At 40.5% G+C, this 10,931-nt stretch overlaps 1 protein-coding gene across 3 annotated transcripts in view; it reads right to left on the bottom strand.

Annotated features, from left to right (window-relative positions):
• Positions 1–392: 392 nt before the first annotated feature.
• LOC120499299 (cytochrome P450 7B1) overlaps positions 393–10,931 on the bottom strand; it is a 125,372-nt gene continuing 114,833 nt past the window's right edge. For all 3 annotated transcript variants that reach the window (XM_039702962.1, XM_039702963.1, XM_039702964.1), the window contains 2 exons: positions 8,617–8,795; positions 393–4,595 (listed from right to left, as the gene is read on the bottom strand). In XM_039702962.1, coding sequence (XP_039558896.1) covers positions 4,299–4,595; positions 8,617–8,795 — 476 coding nt within the window. In that variant the 3' untranslated portion in view covers positions 393–4,298. The remainder of the gene's footprint in view (positions 4,596–8,616; positions 8,796–10,931) is intronic.

Raw genomic sequence — 10,931 nt, 5'->3', positions numbered from 1 at the left:
ACTACGTGGAGGTTTGCATAAGTAAAAGCCTAGGAGTTGTACTTAGGGATCACTAGTGGACTGCAGATCTCTATATTAATTTTGAAAAATGTCCTAAGAATGTCAGAAGTATCACTTTTTTATTTCACCTGATGAGAATTGGCTTATGTTTCCTGGCGGGGGGTGTGATAAAAAAGACATGATACTTTCCAGTATTCAAAGGAGTTTCTGTATTTCACTGCTGAACTAAAGGCTTTTTTTTCCCTTTTCATTACAGAAATATATGTCAAGATCAAATAACAGAAAAATGTAGTATGTTGAAATAATAATTAAAAAATTAAAGCAATAGTTGTGAATCTGTGAGAAAAGTACAAACATAAGCTGGAAAAAATACCACAGACAATCATTCAATATTAAAATAGATATATTCCTTTTTATTGTGCCCTTGAAATACAAAATTCCTTTAAGATGTTAGATTACTAAAATAATGAAATTTCTATTTTCTTGCTCAGAAGTACCTTAGTTGATCTAGGAGCTTGAACAATGGATATTAACTGTTAAAGTAGAACCTAGCTATTACTCATCTATATACAAATTGTGAGTTTGCAAAATTAAGAGCACTTCACAATCCCTTGAATGACCGTTCAATAATGACAAAATAAAAGATCATGTAAAATTCTACAAGAAAAATTCACAGACCAGTAATTATTCATAAAAACAGCAATGCCAAAAACAGTGACATGCAGCTGGCTTAAAAGCATAAAGAACAACTCTTACATGGTTTTATATTATTACATTAGGACATACCAACAGATATTAAAATCTAATTTGCAAACAGGTACACATATACTAGATGGTTGCCTAAATAATGGAACATTTAAAAAAGTTTACAATAGCATCTAGCAGTACTAAGTGCCAACATGAAAATGGAGAACATTCAATCTGTAAATTAAAATAAGAATAATTAAAAAACTGTGTTTTAGCATTCACATTAGTTCATGATAAATTAACTTTCTTCTTGGGTACTATAAAGGGCCAGACTGACTTAAACCTATTTTTTTTTAATGAGAAAAAAAGGTGCTTATATTTTTTAATAGAAGAAGATACTATTGATACAGCCACAGACATCAACAACTTACAGTCAGGGGCTGGTAGTGACCAGCCGAGTCACATCTCAAACTGATGGGTGAGTGCACCAATCCATCAAGGAACAGCAGAGGAATTCAGGGGGTACCCACGTGCTCCTCCTGCCTGATCCTGCACCTGCCAGGTCTGTGGATGCCCCCAGAAGGAACTGCTGGGCTGGCAGGGCAGACCCCTCTGCTGAAGTGGAGGGGTGGGAGAGGGAAGCCCAGGTCTGCCTCCTCCCACCCTGTCCTGCAGCCAGCACCTGAATTCTGGCAAAGAGCACTGTTCTTTCTGCTTAGATGATTTTGCCTCTTCGTGCTCCAGTGACAGACTCCCAGAGCTGCACAATCCTGGCTCTTTGAGCAGAGGAGGTCATCAAGAAGGGTGTCGTGCCCTGTGCTACGAAACATGCTCTTCCTGACACCCTGCAGCTAGCTTGGCTCCAGCTGGGACTTCTGGAGATGCTACACCCTGTTGTGCTGTCTCAGCTTATTGACCAGGAATACCAACACCACGGGCCTTTCAGTCCTGCTCCATGGAGGCTGAGTCGCTCCTGGTCAGACCAGCCAATATGTCCCCTCCTGACACAGCTGCTGAACACATGGACCAGAAGGGCTTAACCTCCTGTCCAACTCCAGCTCTCATGGCTTTACAGGGGGTGTGGTTTACTTCCTCAGCAGCTGACGTGTGCCAAGCTAGTGATGCAGTTCCTACCAGCCAAACTAATCTACCAGGAGCCTGGGTTACCAGGGACAGTATTCCAGGCCAGGCTGGGCAGACCCTGCTTTGCATTTCATTATTTTGGTTCTTGAGCAAAATGAGCAAGCAACTTTTATCTCATCAGAATGCTGGCCTCTTGCATGGTGCTCTCTAACTCTGATGCAAGGTCTCCAAGCAGCTTCATAGAGGTTTCATCCAACTCCTGGGAAAGATTCTGACCCTTTTCTCTTTTTTTTTTTTTAATGGAGCATACAATACAGATTTAATTTGCTACTTTGGAAACAATCAAGTTTTTTTAATTTCAGAATAGATACTATACAAATTGATCAGCAATTAATCTGAAACTACTAATGATTTGCATGTACTTTTGGCACAGTCCTATTATGCCCTATCAAATTACGCAGCAGCCAGTGATACTCTAATTCAAAATCCTAAAAATAGAATACAATTATAAAAAAGAGGCTTCTGTTTAAAACAAATACCCACTGTTTTTTTCGCAGTTGCTTCAGGTTTGTTTTAAAGTTGGATGCCAAAGAAGGAATCATCATAATTGTAGCATGAGACATTTTACAGCTTACATATAAGCAATAATGGAATACAGTCAACAGTGTAATGATATCAACATTCCCTCTCTCAATAAACTAGGCTCTAATGTCTAAACTGGATTGTGAGCTGCAGCTGAGTACAGAATAGCTTCTACAGAGTAACCACAGGAGTAAGTAACCTGAGTACAAGAATGTCTCCATAAAAACCAATTTTACTCTGTGGCACAAAGCAATAATCAGCTTTTGCTGTTGATTAAATGTTGAAGTAAAGTTAAAGCATTTAATCAACTATAAAGTCCATTTAATGTAAGTGTACTCCAAATCTGTAGACATTATTGATACTATATATGAAGAGAAAATGTTTATCCGATATATGTCACAAAACCATAATTTACTTCTTGGAGGATTTGGAATGTGGCTGTACCAATCTCTGAAAGTCTTCCTACTGATGCTGAGACTTATTTAGAGTATGTGCTTTACACAAATAACTGAACAGGCTTCTACAAAAATAGCAATAAATAATTATTAGTATTTAGGTAGTAGTTTTCATCCATAGGCCATCAAGTGCCATATAGATTAGTAGAACTTCTGATTTCGAAAGACTTTCTGGCACATCCCAAAGAGAGATGTTTTTTTAGGAACACAAGGCAAGGCCCACAGATGTGGCTATTCTGCCATTACAATTATCATCTTGGCAAATTGAGACTGGACAGCCACGGGAATCCTCATCAATCTCTGAAGTGATGGCTGGGAAGAGAGACAGGGTCTAAAATCTCAGATTTTGTGCACTAGGAAATTAATTTTCCAAACAAGAGCTGGGCACCCAGTGAGCAGGTTGGGCAGCCAGTATAAACTTCTGTGGCTGCCCAGGGTTTTCACTTGCTCAAATTTTGGCCCCAGGGAAGAGCCTATTTTCCAATTTGCAGATGGACAAGTCTGTTTCCAAACACAGGTCACACTACTCTGTCTATGCACAACTTAGGCAAGGTAAAACAATGTTAAAAAGCATTTTTAGATACCACACTTGCCCTTGAAACCTTCTTCCTCTTTTGCCTTTTTGGAGAAATGAACAAACATAAGAAACGGTCAAAATAAATGCACAAACATGTTACTAAGAAACAGTGAGAGAAAGAGAAGCTAATTTTTGAGGTGATAGAATAATTTAAAATGGGCATATATTTTCTCCCTGAACAATATGCTTTTTGGGCGGGCTCAAAACCAAAACAGATAATTTAGGCTTGATCAAGAACCTATTAAAACTATTCAACAGAACTTCTCTTCTAACTTTAAATGATTGCAGGAAAGAAATCACATATTTTAAATTTTTGCACTCACTGCACCAAAAAGAAAAAAAAAAGGAAAAAAAGAAAGCAAAGCATTCACCCTCAGTACACAAACCTGAAGTTAGCAATGTGTCGTCAGTAAGACGTTCTTGCAAATCATCCTCCACCACCCCACACAACTTCCATCACACCTCCTAAATAAAGGGCTAAGACTCTCAAGACCATGAAAGAAATAAAGTAAATATAAAGTTAGGATAATAATCACAAGAAGCTCCCCCTTTCTTGTTATTATGCTTCTATGAGCAGATGCTGATATTCATGTAAGTGGCCTGGATTCATCTTCCCTGTAAATCCTGCTCATCTCACAGCCAAGAGTATGGGGATGCACCTTGTAGAGATGCTGAGCTATTTCCTTGGCCAGGCTCTTGTCACGTCACCTCACTTCTCACAACGCAAGCAGGACAAATTGAGGTTGGACATCCCTGCATCTGGTCTCTACCTCCAGCCCAACAGCTTTTCTCCTTACAAACAAAGAGGAAGGAGGTAAAAGCAGAGAGGGAAAAGCAAATGTTTCCGAAAATATAAGGCTGAGTGATGAAACAGAGCAAACATGGAGATTAGTGAAAGGCATATAGGCAGCTGCTCAATTTCTTAAGGACCTTAGCTTGTAACGAAAGGCAATATCAACGTCTGGCAGGAGGATACCAAGGCCCATGCGACTGTTATCAAGTCTGACAGCTTTGTTTTCTGCTAGTTCTACATCAAAATGAGACAATAGTATGAAAAGAAACATCTTCATCTCATTCATTGCAAAGAACCTCCCTGGACACATGCTGATCCCAGAGCCAAAGGGCATTAGGAAATACTTCAGTTTTCTTCCTGCCTTGTAGAATGTGGTTTTCTTCTTGCCATTCTCTATGTATCGATCGAACTTATACTCCTGAAAATGAAAGAGAAAGAGAGAGACAGCATGATATCTAACAAGGCAGTTACATGAGCTGCTTTCTTTGCACAATGGTAACGCGTCTGAAACCCAGAAAATAAGATAAAAAGGAAGACAAGGAGCTGACAGCTTCTTCCTTTTAGTTGGCTCCCTCAAGTTTCATTAACTCACATTATCTTCCCTGCAAAGAACACTCTTTAAATCCACTTATTTAGCTTAGTCCTTTTACATCAAGCTCCTTCAACTTCCTCATCTCATCCACTGAGTGTCTGGCCTATATTGATTGTAATTAGATTTTGACCGCTTTGTAGCAGGGACAATGAACCTTAGTGGAAGGACAATTTTCTTGTAAAGCATCATACACACTCAGTGTGGTACATACATCATGAATAAGGATAATCTGCCAAATTCTGCAAATGCCTATGAATAAATTAATGCATTGCACCGATTTTGCTCTTGCAAGCCAGAGCAAAATCCATCCTTCTTTTGCACTGAATGGTGCAGATTATTCGAAAACTCCAGTGCTTTGCAGTCAGTTTTCCTTTCAGTTGGAGATGGTTACTGCTTGATTTGCTACATCTTACCTTCAAATATTTTGCTGCAGAAGCTGTGAGCAAAGGAGGACAATGCCAGTGACTGACCATTACATTACAAAGAGGGTGTTTTCAAGTAAGGCTTGAGGTCACACTTGTAACCCAAATTCCATAAATTGAACATATTTCTGACTATTTTTGAGTAGCAGGATCCCTGTCTAGAAATAATTTGTGTTTTTGAATGAAGGAGATCTGGCATCCTCACTCAGTCAATGGCAAATTAACCACTTACAAAACCCTCCTGCATGCTTTGAATAAAAATGACAGGCACTTCTTGCTTATGGTCACTCATTAGCATTTGTCCTGCTTTGCATACATCTGCTATAGCAGCAGCCATTTGGAGCTGGCTGGGAACAAGTCAGTCAGACAGAAACCGACCTCAACTGATTAAAAAACCCCACACCACCATTAAAAATACACTGATACTGATCTACCCATTAGATTAAAGGCTCTGAAAATCATGCACTCCAGGTCTTGCTGTTGAGAAACAAATGCCAGGGGAGGTGGTCAGTGAGAAAGGGAACAAATACTAGGTGCACCGGAGGGGATGTAACTTTGAGTGCTGAAGAGCAAGATCTTATTTCACTAAATGGCAGAGACCTGGATTTTCCACAAATATAAAGGTGATTACCTGCTTCCACTGACAGGTAATTCTTTTCAGTCTCTTCATACATCCCAGCCAAAAGGAAGCATGCCTTTATTTTTTTCTGCCAGGAAGTTATTGCGTCATTTGGAGCAGCACAGTAACAAATGAAAGCCCAGAATACCATAAGATTTACTTCCTGAATTCTAAATCCTACTGGTTTAAAAAAGCACTGCTAAATATGAACAGCAATAGCTTAAAAACCCAACCCAGAGCTCTTCACTTCGCTCAAACATTTTCACAAGGTGCACTTCTGGTGTCCGGAGGAATTAAGAACTGTGTTATTAAACACACAGACACACTGGATCAAACCTTATGCTTTCTTTGTCATATTAAGAGCTTTCTGAGACTTGCAATTGCTTTTAACAAAAAATAAATTGCTGTCTAAGGAACAGGGAAAACAGAAAACAAGTGAGAGACAGGAATGCAGCCAATGACAGCGACATCAAACTTAGGGCTGCTGAAGCCCCTTGGGTTGAGTAGTGTTTCCTTAAAAGCTAGTTCACTGACTAAATAAAGACTAATTTTTAGAAATGAAGGAGTTTTCAGCCTTGCACAAGGTCTCCTGAAAGAGACATGGTGGCTGACAGCTAGGAAAAGGTCAGGATGCTGAGCGAAAGCAGGCAATGAAGTTCTGTGTGGATGAGCTGCTCCAAGTATTATGAAAACTGAGCAATCTCCTGTGATTGATCTAAGTCTCCTTCTGTCACATACTGTATTTAGCTTTGTTTGGGAAGTCACCATAGAGGGTTTCCTGCAGGGTTTCCTGGTACTTACTCTATGGGTTTTGCAGAGTTCATTTACTGAGCTCTATAACTAGCTGAGTTAGAATTTAGGGTTTCACTTATACACTTTATAGAAAACTGACTAATTTATTTAGGCCTTAATGGGTGGAAAAAGAGGTCAGAAATATATGCTTACACTTACACAATATGGTGCCAAAGCACAGGATAGCTTGAACTTAAATTTATGTATCCAGGAGAAAAAGCATTGCTACAAAATTATCTCATCAAGCTGCCTGTTTTCCCAGGAAAAGTTTTCCCTAAATACATGACAAGCTCAAGACTGCACCTTTCAAAAAATTCATTCTCCATCTCTATCTGATCCTCAGTAGTTATTGTTGAAAGCACACTGCATATTTTAAGAACCAAACAGAACAGTGATTTCCCCACTTTTCGAGAGGGGCCCATGTGCTGAAATCAATGTACTGCAATGTGTGGATTGCTCATTCACTATCAAAAAGATAAAATATATGAACTAAAGCTGTACTGTGAAAGCTGAGCAGAGCTGATACTAAGCAGATATATTCAAGCAATGGAAATATGGTAATATATTCCACAATTATTGGATAAGGGAGGAGATCAGTTTCCACACTGATGCTTTTGGTCTAGGACCTAAACAAACAGATGGACTTTTGACAAATCAATAACGTTCTCCAAAATAAAGTGTTAAGGATAAAATAAAAAAAAAAGAAGCTTATTTGTTAGCTGTTATCTATCCTTTTTAAGGATAAAAATATTAATCAACTATTTGCCAATAGATGAATTATTTTTAAAATCCTGATTTTCTCTGCAGGCTTTATCTTCCTTTTTGGGTGGGGACAGCCAGCAGAGCTCCCCTGAATGTAATTTTCATTCTCATGGCTCCAGTGTTCATCCCAGTGACTATACCTTACTCCTGCTGACTCCAACATGCTCCACACCTCCTCTCACTGAGGCTGGCAGAGCTCCTACACAACGAAATGCTGTCCTGCACCAACGAGGCACTTGAATCTCATCTTTTCTTTGCAAGCTCTCATCTTTAAATTCCTGAAAGGGAGAGCTTCACGGAGCAACGTCTCTAACACGGGCTTTCTATAAACATGTAAAAAAATCCAGTTCCTTTCTTCTTTGGCTCAAATGCCAAGGATGGAAATCAGCATGGCTGGGAGACAGCCATTTGCTTAGGAAAATAGGGGTGAGGAATGGATGAGGTACAAGCTCTCGCCTCTCAGGCAGACGAGCTATTTAACAGCCTCAGCGTGCACCCTTGCTCTTTCTTGCTCTTCCTCTGTGGCACCCTGGGCTGGGGACAGCAATCTGGGGAGCAACCTAGCCGAGAGGAGGACTATTCAATTTGCATGCAGGTGGTGAACTTCTGAAGCTGTATTACAGCTGAGGCAGGGTGGATTAATTTTGAGTCTTTGATATTCATTAACTTGAGCGTCAGAGAAAAATACAAGGAGATGACACAATTACCCTCCGAGCTTCGCTGCAGAGCAACAGCTTTACAGTCTCAAGTTCACAACACTCTAATTGATCAAGAAGGGGTGAATCCCTACGAAGGGAGGTGAAAAAGCATAAGGCTCAAGTAAGACACTGCTATTATAGGGCTTCAGAGAGTCAATGATGCTTTGCGGGCACTTAGCTAAATGGCCCACATTATTTGCTATTTAAACCACCTTCTATTATTCAGCCCTCCTTGGGTATCAAATGATCCACTGCCAAACAAAGCCCACATTTAGCCTAAAGTTTATGGTAGTCAATGTGCAATTGTCAATTCCTTTGAAAGCAGTCGCAGGCAGTCTCATCACCATATTTCTCTCTTCAGGCCATGAATCCTTTGACCTGCAGGGCCCTAGAAAATACATCTGAAACTAGGAAGATTTGTTCCACAAGAAGGAACATCAGTAAAAAAAAAAACCAAAAAACAAAAAACAAAACAAAACAACCCACAGATCACAAAAGGCTTGGCTGCTTCGATGTGCCTGGAGTAGGAAGAGTAGCACCAGCTGAATGTTTACCTTAGGATCTTCATAGACCTCAGGGTCCATGTGCAAAATTTGCGGGTAAAGGGCTATCCAGTCTCCTTTCCTCAAAACGACTTCTTGATTTCCTTCAAGCTTGAGAACAAAATCCTCTTGGCTGATGCGGATGTTCATGGAGGACGAGCACATTCTTAAACTCTCGTTTAAGGCACTCTCTGTGATTAAACAAAAGGGGGGAGGGGGGAAGCATCAGAAATATGGGAGATGACTGGAAGTTATACATGCCTACAGCTGCTGATTCCCCATGAGTTTAGTAGGGCAGGCTAAAGGAAAGAAAAAAAGGGAAAAAACCACACAAGCAAAACCAAACATAAAAAGCAGAGACCAGGAGGAGGCAATACACAACCCCGCAGTGTTGGGGTGGGGCAGTTCAGGGGTGCTGAACCTCCCGAAGTGATTCTCCCTGATGGGGATGAGAAATCCTGTCAGTTGTAAGCAGCACTAGGTTTTGGGTGGAAAGTCATTATTCAGGCATCGTGTTGAAAACAACGCAATCAAAAGACATGAACACTTTATGCATTTACATATATTTTGGCGGTTGCAAACAAGTACCAGTGAAAGCATCCATGGAGCTGTTTAGCTTGCCTTTTGAAAGATGTTGGATTTAACGGTAGGACTATACATTAGAAATCATTCTGCTTGTTAATTCTCTAGTCATTCTGAGAATTTTTAAATGCATTTTCTTTTCAAGGCACTATGCTGCCAAATTATAGTGTCTGTTGTGGTCAGAGTGAATGAAAGCAATTCATTATTTGCCTAGTAATTTTAAGAGAGAAAGACACTTCTAATTGGCCTAGAGGAAACAAAACATAGTCCTTTCAGGTTTGGGGAAAGCAAGATTTCTGTCTCCACCATCACATCCTGGAAGGCTCCAGAAGCTGAATGTCCTTGCTTTCCCAGTGGCCTTCACCTTTTGCTCCTAGCACGACAGATTTTATGGCTAATTTCCGGCAATTTATCCTGGCAGTTTGAGGAGGAATTCCTTTGGGAATAATATGCATAATTTGCATAAATCATTCTGATAGCATGTATATCAGCATGTAGCTCCTGTCTAGGGCTGCATCTCTCACTTTGTAATCAAAACTGACTATTTTTCCACCAGTGTGTATGGGCACTGTTATATGCGACTTGATTCCTTCTAATCATTAGTGTGAAAAATAGCCTAAAATAGGGATTCATTTGCATGTAATAATCCATTTGTCTCTGCCTTTATGTTTTGTGATATCAAATAAGCCTTCTCTAAGTGTTCACCAAGGCACTGCAATTGCTACACCCAAAAGGTTAGTTTATTAGAGACAGTAGCTACCCAGTGTAGATGCCTCTGAAAAAAATAATAACAAACGTTCTTTCACTAAAAATTAAATCTGGTGCAGCATGCATAGCAAATAAAGTGGCCCTGGATGCTTTCTTGCAGGAGGTTTTTCCTTAAGCATGCATTTGTCTAAAGAAATGAGGCTGCGGTCAGCTTTGTGTGGCCAGTGCCGTGATTCAATGTGACGTACAGTGAGTCTGTGCATATTCTTTTGGACTGCCTTCGTTACTATAATCAGGCAGAGTCAAATCGGCTTGTTGGTGACGAAGCCAGAAAAGAACCCTGGTTCCAGAAGATGGCCTCTACTGCGGATAGCCACAAGGCACCTGACACGATAGATTTCAACTGGCAGCGCTCTGGCAACAAAACTTTACGCGGTACAAAGGAAGGGTCCAGCCTCGGCTCCAGACTGCCTTCAACCTGCAGAAAATGAAGCTGGTAGCTTTGTACCAGTCCACCATTTGGAAATGGTGGTGACATACGTAGAGATAGCAGAGGTCAAATGAGGAAGAGGGAAGGAGGAGGGCAAAAAAAAGAGAAATAATTATAAAGTGCCGCGGCAAAATAGCAGCACGTTTAACCACCCAAGCAATGCGGTCACATCCTATCGGCGGACATCCTCCCAGAAAGCACGGCTGTCCCTGCCCGCTGCCGGATCTCAAATGACAATTGGGCAGCATATCTTATGCAGAAGTTAATCACAATAATGGAGCACAAAGTGTGGCTTAGCGGTCAGATCGTAAATGACAAATCTGTTTTACCTTCCAGTACCAGTTATGTGTGGAAGGCGAGCTTGGCTCTCGCTCTGAGCGATCATGCCGATAATCATTAGATGACAAAAGTAATGAGTCACATTATGATCAACAAAGGAGAATGGAGCTTATATGGCTTTGCAGGCTCACATTAAAAAAATAGACAGTCAGCTTTCCACAAATGCCAGAGCTATACATTGAGAGGAATGACAACTGCACAATAAAAC

Source organism: Passer montanus, unplaced genomic scaffold (genome assembly GCF_014805655.1).
Source record: "Passer montanus isolate IOZ18808 unplaced genomic scaffold, ASM1480565v1 scaffold16, whole genome shotgun sequence".
Lineage (NCBI taxonomy): Eukaryota > Metazoa > Chordata > Aves > Passeriformes > Passeridae > Passer > Passer montanus.
Note: the sequence above shows the minus strand (reverse complement) of the source record. Positions and strands in the feature narration are given on the sequence as shown.